The sequence below is a fragment of the Myripristis murdjan genome, chromosome 8, assembly GCF_902150065.1.
Source record: "Myripristis murdjan chromosome 8, fMyrMur1.1, whole genome shotgun sequence".
Taxonomy (NCBI): Eukaryota; Metazoa; Chordata; class Actinopteri; order Holocentriformes; family Holocentridae; genus Myripristis; species Myripristis murdjan.
The window spans coordinates 10259548-10283544 of record NC_043987.1 but is presented as its reverse complement, the minus strand read 5'-3'; the positions used below and the strand labels follow the sequence as shown (position 1 = coordinate 10283544).

Sequence of the window (23997 nt, the reverse complement as noted above, 5' to 3'; positions counted from 1 at the left end):
GGGTGAAACTGCATGACATAATAATAACATGTATTATTTAATCTGGAAAGAGGGTTTTTATGTATTAGCACAACACTTCACAGACAGATTATTTATTTTCCAGATTATAATAAACTGCGTTTCTGTTATGCATGCCCTGTAGCCACGCCCACACTGGCGTCATTTTGCCGGGACACACGGCTACTTGCGTGCACAAGGATTGGTCAAGCGAAGCCGCGCGGACGGTCCCGAGCAGCGCGAGCGACCAGTTTCCGCCTCATGCTGTCGTCATTGACTAGTCCTTCCATGATTGGTCCGCGGCAGGAAAACGGAAACTTTTCGCGCGTTCTGCGGTGAAAGTTCACGAATTAAAGAAGAGTGGCGGGAGTTATTGTCAGCCGGGGGCTGCCGTGAAGAAGCCCAAACCCAAGGTATTTATAACTTGATAGGAAACACATCAGTGATCGATAAGTGACACTGCAGGTTTCACGGTGAGTGCGGCACGGTCACCTGTCACCGTGAGCGTCTGGCCCCGGGCTGGTCTCTGTTTACACCGAGCCTGCTAGCTAGCGTGTTTAGCTCGCTAACAGAGCTGTTGGTGTGCTGGTAAAAATGTCACTCCATGAGACTTAACCAGGCAAGCCCGAGGTTTACTTTGTGTTTCTAGAAGCGTGACGGTGTATCAGTAATGCTGGGATGTGTTGTAGTCACCGTCAGTCATAGCTGCGTGTAACTTCAGTAAACAATACAGAAGGCGACACGGTTTCGCTTTGGACGTTGTGTGGCGTTAACTAGCCAAAACATTTGATAAAGTCGCAGGAGTGTGTGGAGCTTAAAGTTACAAAACAGCCATGCTGCTGGTGTTACACTGCTGATGCTCTCAGACAGGAAAATGTAAGTGTTGGCTGCTTGATGTTGCAGCTGCTGTCTCTCATGACCACACATCTTTTATTTTCGGTCATGTGTTTTGTAACATTCACACTCCAGTATGGGAGAATACAGGATTAGGATTCAGGGCATCTGCTCAGTGTTTGTGAACAGGCTCAGCTCTGTCCCGAAGCGACGAACAACAGACCTAAGGTTCAAATCTCTCCGCTCATCATTTTTCAGCTACCTGTATCGCAGACTTTGTTTCTGTCCTTTTGGATTTCAGGTTTTTAGTGATCATAACCTCTGTTCTGCATCTTGAGGAAAAAGTCATGACTTATACTTTCTTTCTCTATGCTGAAAACCTTCATACTGTTGCTCTTAAGACACACTGTCCTCTTGTTTGTCAGTAGCAGTTGTTTGGTAACAGGATAATAATCCTGCATCTGTTGGTGATACTTCAGTGTAATCAGACATGTTGATGTTATTCAGCATACATGCTAGTAGACAAGTGAGTCAGCTAAGTATTGTGTCCAGACTGGAGCTGCAATGATAAGACAAATAATCAATTAGTTGCCTACTATTAAATTAATTGCTATCTATTTTGATAATCAATTAACCATCGGTTTAAAGAAGAAAATTTCCAAATTCTCTGATTTCAGCTTCTCAAATGTGACTATTTACTTCTTTAATAATTTATTTCTCTACGACAGTAAACTAAATATCTGGTTTGAGGACGGTTGCTCAGGACAGAATAAGACATTTGAGGGCGTCACTTTGGACTGTGGGAAAGTGTGATCAACATGTTATGACAGTCTATGGGCCAAAAAACTAATCGATGAATTGAGAAAATAATCGACAGGTTAATAGATAATGATTATTAGTTGCAGGTCTTGTCCAGACTCAGTCAAAACTTTCTGTCACTGCACTCAGTCTCACCTTTTTATTTGACAGCTTTGCTTCCTGTCATTCAGTTGACTTTAACTGTAGGTGTAAATAATCTTCCAAACTATCACAGCAGGAGTTTGTTGCATCATTCTGTATTTGTTCCCTGTTATAATTTTGCATGTATTTCTATCCTGCCCAGCCAGTTGAACTACAGCCTGACATCCTCAGTATTCATACTTTCCCCTGATATGCCTAATATGTGTTTTAAATTTTGACTTCTAGACATGGAGTTCAAAAGACGAAACGGCGGCCCAGTAATGGGTGGTGCATCCCAGCCCAAGCGAGGCAGAACGGGTGGTGACTGGGAGGACAGCCCATCGCTCTTTGAAGAGGAGTTGTGCATGTTTGAGGAAGCAGAGATGGAGGCAGAGGACAGGGAGGGGCAGGCAGGGCACGACGTCATTCCTGTAGGTGAGTGGATCGCAGAATAAACGGCACACACTCACAGAGACATGGTCACATGGTTTCCCTGGCACAGCAACAATGTTGACCACTGATTTGTGGCATAAGGCACCCTTGGCTGCATAGTTGCAACCTTGTATATTTGATTAGTTTGCGAGTTTATTGAATCATGTAAATTGTGTTTATTTTCATCAAAATGAAAATGGTTAAAAGCTACCAGTAAAGTGTGTGAGTGATATGATAATTCTTGTATTTTTTCATAATTTTCCAACTGCAGTCTGATGTAATTTTATTATTTCTGTCACATGGAAATCACTTGAAGAGCTGAATTTGTGCACTCACTTAGGAAACAGCTTAAGGTGAAGTTTGTACTCCACAAACAAGTTCTTAAAATTCACAGAGCAACCATGTGAATTATTAACCCAACAAAACTGTGCCATAATCCTAATGTTTATATTCAGCATGATTTTCTCTGGCAACTGCACATCTAGTTAATCATGTTTCTAGTATTTCTCATGTTTACTTTGTTGGTTGTGAAAATATGAAAGCATTTTATTTACCTGGTTGCATCATCATGGCAGGTATTGTGAGAGTAAAGAGTGCCTGCTTGGTTATTGCTGCTATCTTAACTATGTTAACCCCTGCTTTGGTGTTTAGGTGACCTCTTCTCGGCAGACCTTAACCCTCGCTGGCGGCGGCCTCATGCCCCTTCGCTGGACTCGGATTCTGACACGCTGGTGTTTCAGCAAATTGACCTTGACTACTATTTAGGTAAAGGCACTAAAGTGTGCTTGGATTGCTCTTTTCACAATACTGATCTACTGGTTCACCAATATGGGATTTTTAATGGCCAGTGCAAATATTTGGAGATCAGTGCGTCCAATGGCTGATTTATGATGCCCATAACATGTTGTTGAAATAAAATAAAATAAAATACACTAATTTAATAATGATCATAACACATGAGACTCTAACATAAGTAGATCTGCACTCTGTCTGCAGTGAACCTATTTTAAATATATGTATCAACTAAATAAATGCCCACAGCTAATCAAAAAAACTAGACTTTGTAAAAAAAAAAAAAAAAAAAAAATAGTGCACTTAACAAAAGCATTTATCAGTAGATAAGGGGGAGTGCTTACCTTCTTCTACAGCAGCCACACTGACAAGACGGTCTGCAGACATTGTTTTGTTTATCAGCCTTGTTTATTTAAAAATGCCCAGATATCGGCCTGATTAGTTGTCTATCTCTATATTGAACTAAAAATGTCCTCTATTTTTTGTCAGACAGCTCGCCTTCAGGGTGAATAAACACCACAAGGCTATGGCCAGATTTGGCTCACTGTCAAGGGGAATATTACTCAAATACTTACTGCTGTATTAAAAACCAACAAAACCTTAGGTGGTCTTGCACAATCAGTCTCCCATTCATAACAAGGGGAGCAGTTCTAGATGTGGAGTCGTGGTGAATCCACAAGTTTACAAATATGGATTGGACTGTCCTGTACCATAGGAATAACATATGACCTCTTAAATTTGGTAATATCCCCTTAAAGTCATGCGTCAAAAGTGAAGGTGAAAGCCCACAGGCTTTCTCTGAAGGTCCAGCTCTCACCTTGGATAGCAGGTTTGCAGTTTAATTAGATCACAGAACACATCCGTCCTCAGTTACCTCACTGCTCTGTTTTCTGCCTCTGTGTTGTCCAGGCTCGGCGGTGGCTGGCATGCCCGGCCAGCTGCAGGGAAAGGTTCCAATCATCCGGATGTTTGGTGTAACAGACAGCGGCAACAGTGTCTGCTGCCACGTCCATGGGTTTGCACCTTACTTCTACGTACCTGCACCAAATGGTAAATACTTCCATGTCTTACATTTTGCACATATTTAACTGTTGGTAATTACCGTTCCTCTGAGTAGTTCTCTTCTCAATGGGGCTCCCAGAGAGGCCCACATTAGTGATATTCAGTCACATGTTCTGCTTATCTGAAAAGTAATTATATTCCATCATTGGGTGAAATGATATGAAGTGATCTTTTTTCTGTTTTCACAAAGGGTTCACATCCGATCACTTGGGTGAATTTAAACGGGAGCTGAACTCTGTTGTGCTGAAGGACATGCGCTCCAATAAGGACAACATCTCGGTCACAGTGCTGGCTGTGGATATCACCCGCAAAGAGAGTGAGTACGAGTTAAATATCATGGTTGAAAGAAATATATGAGCCCTTACAAACATTCTCTCTGATTTACTTGTCTTTATTGTTATGAACTTGAAATGGTTGGTAGTAGTTGCACTTTTGCACACATCTCATGCACTTAGTGTCAACACACTTCAGTACTACAAAAATGAAACCTCTGAAACCTCTATTCCCTTTATCATGGCAGCTAACATTTTTGCATTCCCTCACTGTGTCCTGACAGGCATGTATGGTTACCATGGGAGACGGAATCTGGACTTCTTGCGGATAACCATGGCGATGCCTCGTCTCATCGCCCCAGCAAAGAGACTGCTGGAGCAGGGCTTTAAGTTCGGACCTTTCCCCATCCAGAATTACCAGTCCTACGAGGCCAACATTGATTTTGAAATCAGGTGTGTATGTCTAAATACGGTAGATATGACTAGACAACTGTAACTGTTTATCTGAACAAACTCACTGCTCATGTCAATTATATCTATCCAGCAGATTTTAAAGTGTCCCTTTCCCTCTGGCATAAAAAAGTCATGGAAACCCAGCAGTGGTGAAAATGTGCCTTGTGTGTTAAAGGAAAATAACTAACCCAGTTTTCCACCCAAATTACTCAGGCAAATTGCACTGCTCCAAAAAATTAAGGGAACACTTAAATCACACATCAGATCTTGATGAACTAATAATCCAAGTTGAAAATCTCTACTAATGTACATCGTATAATTTGTGGAGAACAAAATGACACAGCGATGGTCAGTGGAAACCAAAATCATCAACCCATTGAGGGCTGGGTTCAAAATCACACCAAAAATCAAAGTAAAAAATTAAAATCACAGGCTGATCTAACTTGTGTGAATTTCATCATGGCAGCACATAGTGTGTATGGCCTCTGCGTGCCCGTATGGCCTACCGACAATGTCTAGGCATGTTCCTGATGAGTTGGTGGACAGTGTTCTGGGGGATCTCCTGCCAGACTGGGACCAGGGCGTCAGTGAGCCCCTGGTCTGTGGCGGCACATGGCGGTGTGTCAGATGCAGAGATACATAATATCCCAAAGGTGCTCAGTTGGATTTAGGTCAGGGGAACGTGAGGGCCAGTTAATGGCATCAATGACTTCATCGTCCAGGAACTGCCTTCACACTCTGGTGTCACTGGCCATGACGTGGAGGTCTGTCGGACCCTCCGAGGATTTGGCTCCCCAGGCCATCACTGACCCACCGCCAAACCGGTCAGGATGATGTTACAGGCAGCATAACGTCCACCACGGTGTCTTCAGACTCTTTGACAAGTCCTCAGCGTGAATCTGCTCTCATCTGTGAAGAGAACGGAGCGCCAGTGGTGGACCTGCGACTTTGATTACCTGTGCAACCTGATTGGGCTGCTGTTACCGCCTTCTGCTACAAGTAGTGACAAGGACACCAGCAGAACACAAAACTCAGTTATGACATGATGGATTATGGGAGAGCAAGTATCTCTGACCACCACATGCAAAACCATTTCCTCTTTGGGAATTGTTTTGCTGTTGTCACTTTCATTTGCACCAAAGCAGGTGAAACTGATTCACAGTCTCTTGTGCTTCCTAAATGGACAGATTGATATCCCTGAAGTTTAACAGAATTGGTGTTATACTGTGATGATTGAGTGTTCCCTTAATTTTTTTAGCAGTGTATTACCAGGCTAACCTTTTCCAGGAAGTAAAAAGTTCCTGTATGTGTTTCCACCATTGTCTGAAGACCCGCCATGATTAGGCAAATTAGTCTGCTGATGTATGAAACAATGACAACTGTTTTACTATTTTAACCCCCTTGACACATTACTGACTGTGTGTGTGTGTGTGCCAGAGAGAGATACAGAGGAGGAAACTAAGCGTCTGTCTCCATAGCGTTCTCTCTCTCTTTCTCTCTTACTCTCTCTCTCTCTCTCTTTCTCTTTCTCTCTTTCTCTCTCTCTTTCTCTCTCTCTCTTTCTCTTTCTCTCTCTCTCTCTCTCTCTCATGGGGCACCTACAGCAAAGCCTCACTTTACTTTTAATGTTGTCAAAGTTCCTGGGCGATTTGAAAATTTGCGCACTACCCCTGAGTAGTGACTTTCTGGGTTAAAAAAGACATTCCCCCCAACTACATTTAGCCCCTGGTTCCTGCAGTCAAAACGCTGACAGTTCTTCAAAAGGTTCCTAGTCCCTGGGGAAAGTTCCTTCCATGGAAAAAGAGCCTCTAGCCAGAGAGCGTTTGAAGTTGTGACTGTTTGTATATTAATGCCTCTTCCAGAAAATGGTCGAAGGGTAAATAAATAGGGTAGCATCTCAGCCTCCTGAGCCTCTGGTGTTTTTCCAGGTTCATGGTGGACACTGATGTGGTGGGATGCTGCTGGATCGAGCTCCCCAAAGGAAAGTACAGAGTTCGTGAAGAGAGGAGCGCGGGGGAAACAGACCCTCACAACCCGGGGAAGGTCAGTCCACATTTTGCCCTGACCTATGGCATGATGAGCGTCCCTCACATTTCTGTCTTGTGAAATGTACCCTTCTCTCTCCTCCTGCTGCGTGCTCCCTCTCGCCTCCTGTTCACCAAACGACAAGCCTGACCTTCCTCCTCTCCTCCTCCTGTCCTTCAGGTGTCCTTGTGTCAGTACGAGGTGGATGTCGGCTGGACGGACCTGATCAGTCACCCGGCAGAGGGAGAGTGGCAGAGGATCGCACCGCTCAGGGTCCTCAGCTTTGACATTGAGTGTGCTGGAAGAAAAGGTGGGTTTCTTCCAAAGGAAAAAAGATGAAATTAAAAGAAGTGTAATTTATGGAGGTCCTTAAGACTTAGAATGTCTTAAATTAACTTAGTAAATATTGGCATTAAATAGTCTTGAATTTGAATTCCCACATAAACATGTTATCTAATTTCATTTATCCAATATTTTTGTCTTTTTCTCAAAACTCAAGCTGCTGAAACCAAGCACTGCATGTACATGCACGTTAGTAACCAGATTATTTATTCACCCTAGCAGAGAGAAAGTCACAAATATCCTTGGACTTACCCGTTCCAAGTTCTGTGGTGGATTTTTTTTCCACCAGCAGCTTGCTAGCTAAGCTGAAGGAGTTTATTAGAATCATATAGTCAGTAAACAAACATATTCCTACCTGAAACTGAGCTCAGCATGAGACCAAATATATCATATTTACCTTTACTCTTACCGGAGGTGTTCATCTGAAAAAGATGGTTTTTGTTTTTCCAAAAAATTGTCTCTAATTTTGTTAAAATTTATCTTGAAAAAGGTCTTTTAAAAAGCATCAAATTGGACTCTCTGTGTTATAGATGAAGCAGATTGTCTACAAACATCAAGATGAGGTTTTGAGTCCCATATAAACTGAAATAACCTTCACACATCAGACATGACAGAAGGCAGACCGCATGCACACACATTTTGTGTCAAATTTCATATGGGGCAGATGAATTGAAAATTGAATTTCATCTGTTTTAATTTGCATACCAGTGCAAGTTTTTTTAAAAAATGGGCAAATTTGATGTTTTCTAAGCACAAAAGTATGAAATACTCTGTTTGGGACCAAATCGAACGGCTTGTTTTGAGTCTGTTTGCTGAAGCTGTGACTCCCTCTTGTGGTTACAAACGGAGAAAACATTTAAGACAACAAAGGATTACTGATTGTTACGCCTTAAAAGCAGAGGTGATATGGCAAGCAGTTTGTTTGACGACATTTTGGTTTCTACTCTAAATTCAAATTCGTTTTTTTTTTTTCATTTGAAGTGGCAGCTTTAGTTTTGTATGTCAAGTCTTGTATGTTGTGTGAAAACACCAAATTGTCTCAGTCATATGAAACCACGCTACACTACAAGGCAACAACACAACACTACCAGACCACCTAAATTAATTTCAGTTTTCAAATCAAATAATTAAATAAGCGAGTTGATGAGTTATCCAGAGTGACAAAAAGGAGAGCTGCAAAATGCTGTAATTTGTGTGTTCTTGTGCAGCTGAATCCAAGTACAAAAAAAAGCTGCACATTCTGATGTGTTGCCTTCACTAATAATGTGGATCACGCACATACAGACATCAGCAGGCCCTGACTGAACGTGGGATGGAGTGAAAATGTGGCGTTTAACCGAGACGTGTCCTTTCTCTCTCTCCCTCAGGGATTTTCCCCGAGGCGGACAAAGACCCTGTGATCCAGATCGCGTCCATGGTGCAGAGGCAGGGTGAGACAGAGCCCTTCATCCGCACCGTGTTCACCCTGCAGTCCTGCGCCAGCATCGTGGGCTCCCAGATACTGTGCTTCACACAAGAGAAACAGCTGCTGCAGGTACGCACACACACACACACACACACACACAAACTTACTGTGGGTTACACTAAGGACAGTTATTTTTGACATGTTCTCACTGGTCTGTGTTCTGTTGCAGCTAGAAATGTAAATCACAAGTTTCATCGCAATGTGATATTGTATCGAGTTTTGTTTTTATTCCATGATATGATATTTGCCGATACCACAAAGTCTGCAATGATACGATTTCAGTTCGATTCAGTTCAGGAGCCAACAATCAACATGAGACAATATCATGGGCCCATTTCACACAATCGAATACATTTCTGTTATCTCGCAAAAAACAACCAAGATATGATTTGATGATTTTTGTTAATTCGCTCCTTCGGACATTTTAAATGACTTTTCTCATGTCTAAGTGCAAATGTTCAGTTAACTTAAAAAACCCTTGATGACCTTTCGTATGTGACGGCCTTGGCTGCAGACAGCATTTGTTTCATCTGTTGTTTTGTCTTTTTTTCTGAAATATGAACTTCAGCTGATTTATTCCTGAGAGGGGAGCAAATGTCCTCGTATTTTTTCTTTTTTGATACTTGGAAATGGATGGAGATTGTCACATGGACATGGCATGGGATTTTCAAAATAAAGGTGCAATGTTACTGTAAAAATTTTATGGATCGATGCTTTCACTTCACATCAGTGATATTGGATTGTCAATCATTTAATCAATTCATAGATCCAGATCAGTGGATTGTTGCACCCCTGTTTGCTGCCTACTTCCTTGTTCGGCTGTTAAATTATTGTGTGTGTGTGTGTGTGTGCAGAGCTGGGCGGAGTTTGTGAGGACAGTGGACCCCGACATCATCACTGGATACAACATCCAGAACTTTGACTTTCCGTACCTGCTGAACAGGGCGGCTGCTCTGAAGGTTAGGCAGCAGAATTCATTCACACCTTCCAAACAACACCTAAAGTGTTCGTGTCTGTTAAAGATTCGCCTGCATTTATGAACTACAGTCCAAGTGTACTTAATAAAAATGTTCCTTTGTGTCAAGGTGACCCTGTTTCCCTACCTGGGCCGAGTGCAAGGCATCAAGTCGGTCCTGCGGGACATGAACTTCCAGAGCAAGCAGATGGGCCGCCGAGAGAACAAGACCATAAACATAGAGGGCCGAGTTCAGTTCGACCTGCTGCAGGTCCGCACATTGCCAGGGTGGAAGAATCTTCAAGTGCTTTAAAATATGTTTGACAAACATGAGGCCTTCAGTCATTAAAAAGTTTTATATTTGAACTAAGGAGATCTTAATTTCAATAGAAACAGTCTTATCTAATTGATTTTTTTCTGTTTCTTCTTGTCAAAATGAGTGAAGTTAAGTTCTGCATCAGACATGAACCTGCTCAACCTGATACTGCCTTTATTCACTGAGCACACTCAGTCTACACCCAGCTGCTTTTATCACACTGCCGTATTGACACCCAGCAACACTGTGTCCTATGAGTTCAGTCTAATTGGTGCTTCTAGGACTGAACAATGTTGTAAAATAAATCATATTGCAGTTAATTTTACAGATACTGCAGTTACCATATGATTTTTACATGAATAATATTTTTTGCATTATGTTAATTTTCACCAAAAAAGCCTTTTAAAATGATAATGATGATTTTTTTTTTCTCTCTCTCTCTCTGGTCTGTACTGAACAAATATGTTTTCATACATCTGGAAAATACTATTTGTAGGCCGGGGTGTCTCTATAGCACCATTATGCTTTACTTACTACAATCTTTTGTCACACATTTTACCTTTTAATCAAAAAAATTGCAGCTCCTGCGATTTGGATACTGCACTTGGCCACACTGTGATTTCAGTAATATTTAGATGTATTGTTCAGCCCCAGGTGCCTCTGTCTTTCAGGTGCTGCTCAGGGACTACAAACTGCGCTCGTACACTCTGAACGCCGTCAGCTTCCACTTCCTGCAAGAGCAGAAGGAGGACGTGCAGCACTCCATCATCACCGACCTGCAGGTGAGGCACACAGAGACAGCCCTGCCACATCTGGAGGAGAGCTCTTTACGTCCTTACATGTCTGCAGTAATTACTGCTTCGCTCGCCCGATTCACTCCACTGAGTTCTTGCTGCTCCTCTCTCCATCTGCTCGGCCCCTTTCCACTCCACCTCAGAACGGAAACGAACAGACCCGGCGGCGTCTGGCCGTCTACTGCCTGAAGGATGCCTACCTCCCCCTGCGGCTGCTGCAGAAGCTCATGTGTGTCATCAACTACATGGAGATGGCCAGAGTGACGGGCGTGCCGCTCACATACCTGCTGTCCCGCGGCCAGCAGATTAAAGTCGTCTCCCAGCTGCTGCGACAGGTAAGAATGGAAAACACACTGCAAGGTTACTGCTGGATGGATGCTGATTTATGGGTGGAAACTGTAAGGGTGTGTGTGTGTGTGTGTGTGTGTTAGGCCATGAAACAGGACCTGGTCATGCCGGTTGTGAAGACGGAGACAGGAGAGGACTATACCGGAGCCACAGTCATTGAGCCAGAGAAAGGGTGTGTATCTCTGCTCTGTGTGCTTTTTGTGTTCATTTGTTTTATAGCTGCGTGCTTGTCGAATAATTTTCGTCTCGTCTGCACAGGTACTACAGCGTTCCCATCGCCACACTGGATTTCTCCTCCCTGTATCCGTCCATCATGATGGCTCACAATCTGTGCTACACCACTCTGCTTCAGAAAGGCTCCGTGGAGAAGCTGGGGTGAGGATCTCTGTCTTTGAAGAGGAAGATAACAGAACCAGTTTTATTTTTCTTTGTCAGTTTTTTTTTTTTTTTTTTTTTGAAACCTGGTCAGTGAAATTATGAATTGAACTGGTTGTGTTTCTTCAGTCTGTCACCAGAGGACTTCATCAAGACGCCGACTGGCGATCAGTTTGTCAAGAGCTCCTTGAGGAAGGGACTTCTGCCTGAGATCCTGGAGAACTTGCTGTCTGCCAGGAAGAGGTAAGAATTAATCCAAACAAAGAACAAATAACTTGAAGTTGAGTTAGATGTTTAGCAAAGCTCTCAAAAAGTAAGAAATATAGCTGATCACCACTAAACACTAACTTAAGGTTGTTCTCCGTTAATCGTATGGTTCCATCAGGAAGCTCTAACACCTGAAGAAGTCCTGAAACTGTCTGCTGTATTCAAACTCCTGCAACCTGCTGCTGCTTCAGTCTGTTTGCTTTCTAGATCCAGAGACTCACAACACAGCTTGTTAGTTTCTCACTTGATTGATTCTGAGACCCAGACTGACAAAAGCAGGGTCATGAATTATTTTGAAAAAAAAAAAATGTGTTGCAACAGGAAAAGTCAGAATTTAACAAATTCTAGACAAAAGGCATGCGATGACAAAATGATGGAATTTTGTCGCCTCAATTTAAGAAAAATCTGTAATTTCTTCACTAAAGGTGGTATTCACTGTTGTATTCACTGTCCATGTTTTACTCACTTTCAGCACAGAGTAAAATAGAACAATAAACCTTTAATCAAGGGAAAAAAAGCTTAACATGACCTTTTTATATGTGTAAAGGAAATTGAACATTTTAATTATGGAAAGTCATATGAAAAGCCAGGTGATTTTACATTGGCCACAGAGTGGGAGCCCTGAAAAAACAAAAGTAGCTGTGCTTGACTGTCTCTGTTTTGATGACAGTTGACACAAGCAGGAGCCGCTCTCCTTGTGCCTGTAACTGAGCCAAACAGCTTAAGCCTCTCATCTCGTCCTGCTGTCTGTCCGCAGGGCGAAGGCTGAGCTGAAGAAAGAGACGGATCCTTTCAAGAAGCAGGTGCTGGATGGTCGACAGCTGGCCCTCAAGATCAGCGCCAACTCGGTGTACGGGTTCACGGGGGCGCAGGTGGGCAAGCTGCCCTGCCTGGAGATCTCACAGGTGAGTGTTTTCTTCTGGGGTGGCAGGTCTGTAGGTGCAAACCTGGGTGACACTCATCATGTTAGTTATAGACCAAACTCTTCAAATCCAGGCAATAAATTGAGATTCAGAAAAATAATGGAGCTTTCAAAAGAAAACAAGTGAAGATTTCACCACATGACTGATTATGCTGACAAACATAAAGGACATTACCTGTCGTGTGTCCCCCCCAGAGTGTGACCGGCTTTGGGAGGCAGATGATCGAGAGAACCAAGCAGCTGGTGGAGTCCAAATACACCATCGCCAACGGATACCAGGCTGATGCTAAGGTGAGAAAAACGTGTGGCTGTGATACTCCAGATATGAATAGTCTGTGTTTGTTTTGTTTGTATTTGTGAGTGACACCTGATTCTGATCTGAAATGTCTGAGAAATTTTCTTTTCTATTGTGGATTAAACAGTGGCAGTTATTTATTCATTTATTTGTTTTCTTGACCATTCAAATCCAAATAGTGTTTACACACAAGACTTAAAACATGGAGATTTTTGTTCAGAGCATAACTGTAAACCAGACTTTTCTCTGTTTTTATGTCATTAAAATGTGCTGTAATAGTCATGGGTGTTTTGAGGAGACAGGGTGAGAACCCTGATGATGCCTCAACATTTTTTAATACGTATTCATGTTCGCATTTGTTTTTGTTTTTAAGGTAATTTATGGGGACACTGACTCCGTCATGGTCAAGCTCGGTGTTGCTACGGTGAGGGAGGCCATGGATTTGGGCAAGGAGGCAGCAGAGTGGGTGTCGTCCCATTTTGTACATCCCATCAAACTGGAGTTTGAGAAGGTACCAGTTCATTAACACGTGTTGGTGTGTGAAGGGAAAATTCAGGAACCTGTGAAACCTGCTGGATTCACAAACTGAGAGTCAGCTCAGCTCATCAAAACACTTCCCAGTAATTTCATCGGCCTGGTCAGATTGTTTCTTTGAGAAGAGAATAGTTTCAAATGAGAGCAATATACAAATACAACTGGAAAAAATTCTTTTAATTTTCCTAGCTGATAAAAGCCTCTTTGACATTTCCTCAGGTGTACTACCCCTACCTGCTGATCAACAAGAAGCGCTACGCAGGCCTCTACTTCTCCTCCAGTGCAGACACACACGACAAGATGGACTGTAAAGGCATCGAGACGGTCCGCAGGGACAACTGCCCGCTGGTGGCTAACCTCATCAACACCTGTCTGCAGAGCATCCTCATAGACAGGTACACACACACACACACACACACACACACACACACACACACACACACACACACACACACCACCTTAAATGAACCAGGGTGTCATAGTGATGAATGGGTGGATTACAATAAAATGTTCAGTGACAAATTTGAACTTGAAATAAGTTTTAACTTGAAACCTAGTTCCATTTAATGTGTATTAAAGTATATTGAGCAAATAAGACTGTAATAGTGCAGAGTGTTTTTTTTTTCCTCTTTAGAGGGAAATTGGGTGTGTTTGTTAAATATGTTCCTGTTATCAAGTAAATACTTTGAAACGAGCAGGCATTTATAGAGTCACCACTAGGTGTCACTATCACACTGAGCAGCATTTAGTAAACCTCTCTGTAAGTAGCTCCTTACAGGGGGAGCTGCCTTGTTTTAAAATGATCAGAGCCATAAAGCCACTGAACACTGTAGCTAAGCTGTTAGCGTCACTACAGACTCTACTTGTTTGTAGTTTCAGTGGCTAATTACACAAAAACAGCAAAAAGTAATATAACTGCCTGAATCACTATGCAAATATGAATGTAGTCCACAACACTGCACACAATATATAGTCTACTGTGTATGTCAGCCATTATTTATGTCACCTGAGTTAAATGTGCTTCTTGCAATGTTATCCCTTTCATTTCTCTGGAGAAAAAATCAGACAGATTTGACAGAATCTCTTTTTTTTTTTGTCTTTCGTTAAAGGTAGCATTGCTCTCCATTGCTGTCTGACTATATCTGTGTTGATCAATGCACTGCTTGTATGGACTGAATTATAATCCAGTCAGTCAGATGTTAACCATGAGTTCATGACAATGCACACTGTGGCTTCGATATTTAGGAAATTCATTCTTTTCCAGATTATAAAAAGTCCATATGATAATTCACACAGCTGTAGAATAGGTCAGTTTACATGTGAGCATCTGGAGAATTTAGTGTATTCATGTACACAAGGACACCTCTGATGGGCACATGAACAGCTTATGCATGCAAGGATCTTAATCACATCCTGTCACACTGAATACACTGCGAATGTCAACACATTCAATGTGATGTGTGCACAGGGATCCCCAGGGTGCTGTGGCCCACGCCAAAGAAGTGATTTCTGACCTGCTGTGCAACCGCATCGACATCAGCCAGCTGGTCATCACCAAGGAGCTGACCCGCACCGCGCAGGAGTACGCCGGCAAGCAGGCGCACGTGGAGCTCGCCGAGAGGTCCGTCATCTTGTTTTTAAAAGCGCTTATAAATGTGATGCAGGTGTAACATCATAGGAGAAGAATCAGTCATGTTGTAGGCAGCTGAGGCGACAGCGGCTTCTCATCTGTGATTGGTGGTAAAAGCAAACAGTCATGGAGCGGATTCTCTCTAATGTTTGGACAGGATGAGGAAGAGAGACGCAGGCAGCGCCCCCAACCTGGGAGACAGAGTTCCTTACATCATCATCAAGGCTACAAAGGGTGTGGCGGCATACATGAAGTCCGAGGTTCGTCCTGTCACCTGTGTCGTGTGTGTGTGTGTGTGTGAGTAACATCCACATCCTGATTAGTTTGTGTTTGTGTCCACTTTCCTCCCACGTCGCTGCAGGACCCCATCTACGTGCTGGAGAACAACATTCCCATCGACACACAGTACTACCTGGAGCAGCAGCTGTCCAAACCGCTGCTGAGGATATTTGAGCCCATCCTGGGAGAGAGCAAGGCAGAGAGCATCCTGCTCAGTGAGTCTGCACACAACACACACACACACACACACACACACCCTTAACGAACACCAGGATTGCACTTAATTTGTAATTTCTTTTTATTGCCGCAGATTATGTGCATCCCAGTTGTTCTCATCATCAAACACTTGATTAAAGAAAAAAAATTCTGACTTTGGATCTGCAATACAAAGTCAATACAATCTACTGACATTGTTTTGTTTTGCAGAGGGCGACCACACACGCTGTAAGACCGTGTTGACCTCGAAGGTCGGGGGTCTCATGGCGTTTGCTCAGAAGAGGAGCACCTGTATTGGCTGCAAAGCTGTACTCAAGACAGACGGTGAGCATGTGTGTGTGTGTTTCAGCTTTTTCACGTTTGGCAGATGTCCTTCAGATTGCGTGTTTTAGCTGACCGGCTGAACTGACATGAACACATTGTTATTGTTACAGCAGTGCTCAGATTAACTGTTAATGTGTTTGGAGGGAAAGTGTTACACTGGACGTTCATGGCTCAGAATCTAGAAAATAACAATAATTCTAATAATAATAATAATAAGTGACCTTTGCACTGCATAATGATTGTTTTATTTTGTGAAAACAGGCTCTAGATGATCGCCAGCATGTTTATTTTTAATGTCCAGTTCCCGTGAGGGGTCGATGTGTGAACTACTCTCTACATTGATACATGAGTCTCTGTCTAACATGTGCTGTCTTTACAGCGGCTGTGTGTGATTTCTGTAAGAAGAAGGAGTCTGAACTCTATCAAAAGGAGGTAAGCAAGATTTGAGGACAAGTCTTTGTTTTAACATGCTGGTTTTCTTTTACAAGAAGAAAGCTTAAAAGTTCACTGTTCGCCAGTTCGCCAGCTCAGGACTGTCATTTCATTTACATCAAGTGCCAACCTCGACAGTGTTTAAGTCAACTCAAAGAAACATTTCAAACTTTTGAAAAAACTTTTTAAACAGACTTTTCAGTTTGGGATTATCAAGGTGCTTCAGTAGAACCCAGTGTAGTGTTTATGATGAGGGTGCGTCCTCATGTCGCCCCCTGGTGTTTGTGTTCAAAGCTCAGTGAGGGCAGTTTAAATTTTCCTCTGGGAATTTAATGCAAAATGTAATTAGAAAACATTCAAATAAACCTGATAGAACCTGCATTTACTTGTATTTGCTTGTTGGCAGATAATACTGCAGTCAACTCAATCATATGAAACAAGAAAATGGGGATAATGGCAAGAAGCATCATATCAGTAGGAGTGAGGGCTGCCAGTCGTCACTTTCTCTTGCCATATCTGCTGATTTGTGCTCATGCCGAGCTTTTGAATTTCAGATCTCTCACCTTAACACACTAGAGGAGCGTTTCTCTCGTCTGTGGACTCAGTGTCAGCGTTGTCAAGGCTCCCTGCACGAGGACGTGCTCTGCACCAAGTACGTATACACACACACACACACACACACACACACACACACACACACACACACACACACACACGCAGTCTGTATTTATGTGGAATAGAATTATTCTATCTTCTGGTTAAATTAAGAGTGAACATGCCGTACCAGTGCAACTCACTCACACCCACTAACCACTGTCTGCCCCCCCTGCAGCCGGGACTGTCCCATCTTCTACATGAGGAAGAAGGTCCAGAAGGATCTGGATGACCAGAGCAAGCTGGTGGCCCGTTTTGGATGGTGAAAGGCGCACACACACTCCTCTCCCCAATTTGTGCCTCATTGCGGACCTCACAGGCTCTTACATTCTTATTATATTCTTTCTTGACATTGTAAAAATGTGAAACTGTTTTTGTATTATGAATCAAATGACATTAGCTAGCATCTTTTTGTAAAATAAAGGAATTGTATTTTTGTGCAAAGAGTGTGATCATTGTGCGTGTTCTTTGTTTCAAGCGGCTTTGATGGCGCCTGCTTAGTCACCAGTTAAAACACGCAGTGACAGCTCAGGACTGAAGCAAGTCAATTCATGTTAGCAGTAACTCACTACTCTTCACATACACAAACACAGCAGTTTAGAATGGCTTGGGGAAAAAAGCACCTCAATATTAGCCAAACTGCTCTTTATTTAAGAATATTCTAACTCCAAAAGACATGAAAAGTGGTGTAACCATGGCAACAACCTGGCAGGATTTATTTACACTGTATGCGTTGAACATAAAATTCTCCATCAACACTTAAAAAGCTGACAAGTGGTTTAAAACGTGTCTGAGTTGCAAAAAGAATGGAATACAGTGTTGGAACATTTTGCCACTTTCATACAATTTGATATTACAAAATGAAAATGGCATATTTTTAAAAAACTAAACGTTTGAGAGCGTCAAACATTAAGTTTAATTGTATTTCATTTTTCAAGCATCAAGCTTGCAAAGTGACATACAATTTGTCCATCATTGTGTGGAAGACAGAGTAACGCTGAATGGACCATTAAACTTCAGTCTGCACACACTTGGCCTCCCTCACATTGTTACTCAGTCACAACTTAATATCAAAACGCTCATTGAGAACTACTTTCTTCATCGTCTCAGTCACAAACTTGCTCCTTCCCCTCCACTGAGTTGGGACCTCGGAGCTGCATTTGCACAAGCAGAAAACCCTCAGTGATCAGATCCACTGTGCGTTCTGCCTTTTTCTGGGCCACCGACAAAAGATGATGCGAGGACCTCATCCTTTTACTACACCGATCTTTTTACACTGGTGCAAATGGACGCTTCACTGTCCAGGCTGTTGTATTTGCACATCCTGCTGCCCCTTTGTGGAAAAAATAAAACTGATCTTCACAAGCCCTAAGCAGCAAAACATCCAGCTCTAAAGAAACAGCACAGCGAGGACATGAAAGCTTGAGATCCTCACAACAGCTGAGAGCATACAGACTTTTTGTCTTCAACCACCCGGCCAACTGTTGGCAGATAACATTTTGACACGTTTCCATATTTTAAAAATGAAATCACATCTTGATTTGAGATAGAGACAGTGTGATGTGAGACCAGCATTTGGCAGCAACCAGGTGTACAACCCCAGTGAAGTGTGACTGACTCCTGTTGGCATGACTCAGCTGAACTGAGCTTCTTATTCAAGCTGTATCGATAGGATTGCAACTGTCACTGATTTTAGATCATGGGGAGTTGCTTGTAATGCTACAAAAATAGAAATTATCAACCCGTTATATTACAGGTCAGACAAACACCAGTTTAAAAAAATCTATTGATCTGTTGAACAGACTCATCATCCAGACATGTTTTTCATTTCTCGAGGACCTGCTGAACTTAAAAAGGAAATCTGTCACATCAGTCAAAGTAAATGTAATGCTATCTGAGCATCAGTGTGACAAGAATTCACTACATTGCACCTGTGTGTTTACATGCTCTAGTATACGGCACGGTAGGTATGAACAGTGCTTTGCAGCAAGCAGTGTGTGTGTGTGTGTGTGTATCAAACAGAATTCAGACACGGCTTGAAACACATTAAAGGTCAACTCTGGAATAAAATGTGACAGTGCGGCCCAAACAACCGAGGTGACGAAATCAACTGGCATGACTGAAAAAAATACAATGACAAGAGTGCCATGAGATCACAGCCGCTCGTTTCACAGCTTCCAGCCGTTATTCACTAGTTCCTGATACGACATCATGTTCCTGAGTAAACCTTTAAAACTGGAACAACACCACGACACGACAGCAAATGGATAAAGTGCAGCGAGGAGACTGGAGCCCAGTTTGTGAGTATAAAGTAGAACTGTGTTACCGTGGTGATCCTGCACTGCTGCAGCATTTACAGCTGACAAACTTCCTGTGTGGTGTAAAGAAATCTTATCTTGAGGATTGTGAAATGTTTCTGACATGACTGTACGAGGTGAAACAAACTTCACTTTTTGGCTGTTTGGATTTTCACAGGAAAATGAAGATATATTCGTCCCACTGTTGCGACCAGTCCAATCTATTTCTTGTTTGGGATTTTCATGATCTCAGAATTTTGACAAGTAATTACAGGATAATGAGAGATTTCACCTCCCAAAAACACTGTGTTGCAGTGTTCAATTATGCTATACACCCTCTAAAGTCAACAAAAAAGGCCTAAAAAAAAAAAAAAACAACAACAAAAAAAAAAAAAAAAAAACACTGTCTCTTTAAAGTTGAAACTGCTACACAAATGCGAATTAACTTTCCAAACAAATTCTGATTCAAAGCTCTTGGCCAAATATCTACCAACCACAGGCTAACAGTAAGCATTCATAAATGTGTAAAGTAAAAAACAAAATTCACTACAAAAATGAAAACTGCACCTATTAGTTGCTCAGTGATCACAAAAAGAATTAAAAAAAAAATAAAAAATCAACAATTCACAGCAGGAAATGGCCGCTGCCCACTGGGTGAGTAAATGCGAGCTTGTCAGGCCATTTAAGTGGAAGCTGTGACAACTTTATGTCAAAAGAGGATTTTGCCATGTCTGCTTCATGGTCCAGTGGCGCCGGCCGCCTCCGAGGTGACGGAGGAGGAGGAGGACAGAACAAGTGCTGCGGGGCGGTGGTTGCTGTTGGTGTATAAAGTGTATGTACTATAGTATTATGCAGCGTCTCTGAGTGCTCTTCTTGCTCTTCTTATTGCTGCGGTTGGTCTCCTTATATCTCCTAATCTCCCGCACAAGAGAGTAGAACGCTTCCTCTACGCCCTGAAAGAAACAAAAAAATGCATTCAAAAATAGAGATAAAGGTCAGCCATTAATATTAGGATTATTTCAGGCATTTGAAGGTGATTAAACTGTGCTCATGCATGATCAAAGAGAGGCAAGATGGACATTCATCTCTTATAATATACCTTGATATCAATACTGTAACATTTTAGAGATGACCAGCTGAGGTTTCATATTGAGCGCCTTGAAGAGATTTTTGATTAACAGTTATCAGTAAGACGACCAAGCAGGGAGAAGCAAAAAACAACTAGAACAAGTTCAGATGTTTTTTGTTTTTACTGTAATGCCGTCTTTAAAACCAGGAAAAGACAACACTAACAACATATCATGATACTACGATATCCAAAACCCCAGAGGATGTTCAGCCTCATCACAATATTGATGTAATAATCAATATACTTCGGTGCAAATCAAAGCAGTCAGACTGCAAGTTAGAGTCATTTCTAGAAGCTGGTGGGCCACCTGTCTGGTTTTGGCAGACGTCTCCACGAAGGGAACTCCGTAACTCCGGGCCAGCTCCTGCGCCTGCCGCGTCTCCACACTCCGAGAACCCAGGTCACTCTTGTTCCCCACCAGCACCATGGGAACGCTGTCGCTGTCCTTCACCCTGTTGATCTGCTCTCTGGGGAAGACATATACCCAACAGCACCTTAGAGACTGTGAAGTGACCCCTGTTTGAGTTGTGCTTCATCATCACTGAATGAGCAGGTTGGACATGGTCTATGACAGTGTTCGCATAACGGTCAGGAGATGAGCCGAACACAATCACAAGAAAAGTTCACTCCTACACTCAGCGTCCACTTTATTGGGTCTGCCTGTACAATCTAATGCAATTCTACCTTTTAAGAAAGTTTATAATGTTCAGTTTTTGTTGACATTGTGGAGAATATGTAAATATAATTGTGTTTATTAGTGAGGTTGTAGTTTGCAGAGGTCTTGTACAGGACTACATTATACTGAGAGGAGAGGTGTTTCTAATTTTAGTAGAATAGTAGAAACAGCTGTCAATAAAATGCAGTCCAGTCCAACAGCAGCACTAACTATGAGCTCAATGCCAAACACAGAATTGAGTTAACACCTCTGTTACTGTGACAAAAAGAAAACCTGAGCATTATAGGCAGCAGAAAAGGAACCTTTATGGCAGAACAGTTGGACTGGATTGTATTAGATTGGGCAGGTGGAGCTGATAATGTGACCACTGCTCATCTCTATATAACATTACATTACCTCATTAGCTCTGTTCACACTATATTTAGCCCTGGGTTAGCACTCTTATTCTAAAACCTGCTACAGAGCACGGTTATCCCTGATCTTTGGGGGGTATCCCCAAAAATACACAGTTATGTTCTGAAGTGTGAATTGAACAAAAGGAACAGAGTGTTTGTTGTCCAATCAAAACTGAGCTACAAGTGTCCTGGAGACATTAACTCATTATCCTGAAAAGGGCACTTAAATACTACGTAATCAAATGCCGACAGCCAGAGAGAAGATTTGCCAAGCGTACACGTTAATGTCACTTTAAAGTGCCTCCACTCAGGCTTCTTTACCTACAAATTCAAAAATCGCATAAGAACAGGTGGATGGAAACGCAGGTGCCTGCCAACAAGACGTACAAATCTGTCTTATTCTATGTTTTTATTGTTTTGTTTTTTTTTTCTCAAAACTAGTCTGGGATGATGGGGGCTTACGCGGCCTGGGGAGCCTCCTACCTGTAAAGATGGACGTCTTCGAAGGACTTGCTGTTATTTATGGCAAAGACACAGAGGAAGCCCTCTCCTGTCCTCATGTACTGGTCCCTCATGGCGCTGTACTCCTCCTGACCTGCAGTGTCCAGAATGTCCAGCAGACACGTCTCCCCGTCAATCACCACCTGCTTCCTGTAGGAGTCCTGCACAAAAAAATCAGCAAAATCTGAATATAAAAAGAAGAGACTACACCAACAAAGTTAATAGTGTTGATTTTCCAGTGACAAATACTTGGCAGCCCACAGGTTTTGACCAAAGAGACCTGCTGCTGATCAAAACTATCCAAACTGTTATATTACCTGTTGGTGTGGACTACATACACACTGGAGTGGTTCTGATTTTTACACGTGAATCACCACTAATGATTACAAAATCCTCCAGATTTCACACTGTCGTCCATGTAACCTTCACTCAGGACCTGCTGAGCTACATGGATGCCTGACATGGAGGAGTGTGATCGCAGTGGATCAGAGGCTCACCTCTATAGTGGGGTCATACTCGTCGACGAAGTGGTTCTGGATGAGCTGGATGGTGAGGGCGCTCTTCCCCACACCTCCTGCCCCCACCACCACCAGCTTGTACTCGGTCATGCCTGGAGGGAGGTGGACGGCAGCTGGAAGTCAGGAAACACAGCCTTTGTTGTGATTTGAACGCGGCACAGCTCTGAATGTGAACAGATCCCTGACATGGCGAAGAGAGCAGCCCAGATTTAAGCTTTACCAACATCGGCTGTCTTTCAGTCAGTCAACCTGGCTAACTCACAGGACTATAAACCACATGGGAAGTGCGCAGTGTGTGAACGGCCTTACCTTGTTTGTGTTTTGTCTGGAAGAGGGATAACTAAGCTTAAGGATGGCAAAATGAGATTAGCTTGCTACATAGCAAGCTCAGACGATTTCCTTGCTCAGGACACTTAGCCTAAAAAGGAAGAACTTCAGCTCTCAGTCCACAAATAGTTTTGTTAGCGGAAGTTACACGCCAGACTGTTGACTAAAAATGTAGGTAAGTACATAAAGTAACTAATAAAAAGATTTATACGAGTTATAACTACATTAAATGGTTTGAATTCTCCTGTTTAGACTCCATTGTGGTTCATTGTAGGCACGGCTTTCAGGTTAATCGCTTCGATAAGGATTTTCCACCAATGAAGTGGTGGCAAATGGACAGACGTCGAAACGGCCCAATCACAGCGGAGGCTCAGTTCCTTATCTTCACTAAGCCCCACCCACAGCTGAAGAGGTTGACCAATCATAAACAGGCGCTGTCTCCCTTGGGCGTGTCCAGGCGGGCTCACGCACCCGGGGCCTCGAGTACGCCGAGGCACGCCCAAACGGTCCCGACGCCGTGTGCGTGCTATCCAATCAGACGGCAGCATAGAGGTGACGCCGCTGGAAAGAGCGCATTCACGTGTGATTGGCTGAGCGTGGGGGAGGCGGTGCCACCCCAGGAAGGCAGAGATGTGATTGGCTGCCAGGGACCTTATAGCGCTTTGAAGATACACAAGGTTGCACACTTTCTACATACTTTACGGTTATTTAAACACAAAACACAGGGTTACAATAGCTGAAATTGCAAATTAATTGTTCTATATATTATTTACATTACCGTATTTACATTAAACAGCAACTTCAGGACTTAGGCTTACCCCAGCCTCAGTCCATGAGAATCCCACAGTGCCATCACACACACACACACACACACACACACACACACACACACACACACACACACACACACACACAACACACACACACACACTGCATACAGGCACTATGCACCACCCTCTGCATATCCTATGGCCCATCACTTCCGCTGTTCGTGACGTACATGTTTCTCCCTCACTCTCCCACTGAGTGCATCTGCTTTCCTATCTAATCTTTGCCTAAAATCACCGAGATAATCCTGCATCCATCTGTCCTGAGAGGGCAAGAGAGAGAGAGGGAGAGAGAGAGAGAGAGGGAGAGAGAGAGAATCATCATTATTGTGCCCACGATGATAAACGCTGTGACATTTGTGCTCAAACAATC

The 23997-nt window shown here is 42.8% G+C and overlaps 2 protein-coding genes across 4 annotated transcripts; one reads left to right on the top strand and one right to left on the bottom strand.

The window, feature by feature from the left end:
• Positions 1 to 259: 259 nt before the first annotated feature.
• pold1 (polymerase (DNA directed), delta 1, catalytic subunit) lies at positions 260 to 17398 on the top strand. 2 transcript variants are annotated; one of them, XM_030057547.1, is made up of 27 exons: positions 260 to 410; positions 2017 to 2205; positions 2854 to 2967; positions 3904 to 4044; positions 4247 to 4372; positions 4613 to 4781; positions 6710 to 6824; positions 6987 to 7116; positions 8516 to 8682; positions 9468 to 9572; positions 9699 to 9839; positions 10556 to 10666; positions 10822 to 11013; positions 11110 to 11198; positions 11285 to 11401; positions 11531 to 11644; positions 12426 to 12573; positions 12786 to 12881; positions 13259 to 13396; positions 13639 to 13814; positions 14888 to 15040; positions 15207 to 15309; positions 15411 to 15543; positions 15755 to 15868; positions 16248 to 16300; positions 16855 to 16952; positions 17133 to 17398. In XM_030057547.1, exons 2-27 carry the CDS (start codon positions 2019 to 2021, stop codon positions 17218 to 17220), a joined length of 3318 nt encoding a protein of 1105 aa, XP_029913407.1. In that variant the 5' UTR covers positions 260 to 410; positions 2017 to 2018; the 3' UTR covers positions 17221 to 17398. The 2 variants fall into 2 exon arrangements, with proteins under 2 accessions (XP_029913407.1, XP_029913408.1); XM_030057548.1 differs by having other exon boundaries at positions 400 to 470.
• A 186-nt stretch (positions 17399 to 17584) lies between these two features.
• Positions 17585 to 23103, bottom strand: LOC115363376 (GTPase HRas). 2 transcript variants are annotated; one of them, XM_030057550.1, is made up of 5 exons: positions 22780 to 23103; positions 22450 to 22562; positions 21935 to 22113; positions 20688 to 20847; positions 17585 to 20204 (listed from the first exon to the last, which is right to left on the bottom strand). In XM_030057550.1, the coding sequence occupies exons 2-5, from the start codon at positions 22558 to 22560 to the stop codon at positions 20091 to 20093; spliced, it is 564 nt and encodes a 187-aa protein (XP_029913410.1). In that variant the 5' UTR covers positions 22561 to 22562; positions 22780 to 23103; the 3' UTR covers positions 17585 to 20090. The 2 variants fall into 2 exon arrangements, with proteins under 2 accessions (XP_029913410.1, XP_029913409.1); XM_030057549.1 differs by having other exon boundaries at positions 22450 to 22583; positions 22780 to 23102.
• Between the last annotated feature and the right edge of the window lie 894 nt (positions 23104 to 23997).

Bases quoted from the DNA above. Each gene is read 5' to 3' on its own strand.
- pold1 (XM_030057547.1), top strand. From the start codon at position 2,019: ATGGAGTTCAAAAGACGAAACGGCGGCCCAGTAATGGGTGGTGCATCC. The intron at 13,815-14,887 runs GTACACACACAC...ATGTGTGCACAG, and splicing joins CAGAGCATCCTCATAGACAG to GGATCCCCAGGGTGCTGTGG. The intron at 15,041-15,206 runs GTCCGTCATCTT...ATGTTTGGACAG, and splicing joins CACGTGGAGCTCGCCGAGAG to GATGAGGAAGAGAGACGCAG.
- LOC115363376 (XM_030057550.1), bottom strand. From the start codon at position 22,560: ATGACCGAGTACAAGCTGGTGGTGGTGGGGGCAGGAGGTGTGGGGAAG. The intron at 22,114-22,449 runs GTGAGCCTCTGA...TTTTTTGTGCAG, and splicing joins AGTATGACCCCACTATAGAG to GACTCCTACAGGAAGCAGGT. The intron at 20,848-21,934 runs GTAGGAGGCTCC...TGTCTTCCCCAG, and splicing joins GAAGACGTCCATCTTTACAG to AGAGCAGATCAACAGGGTGA.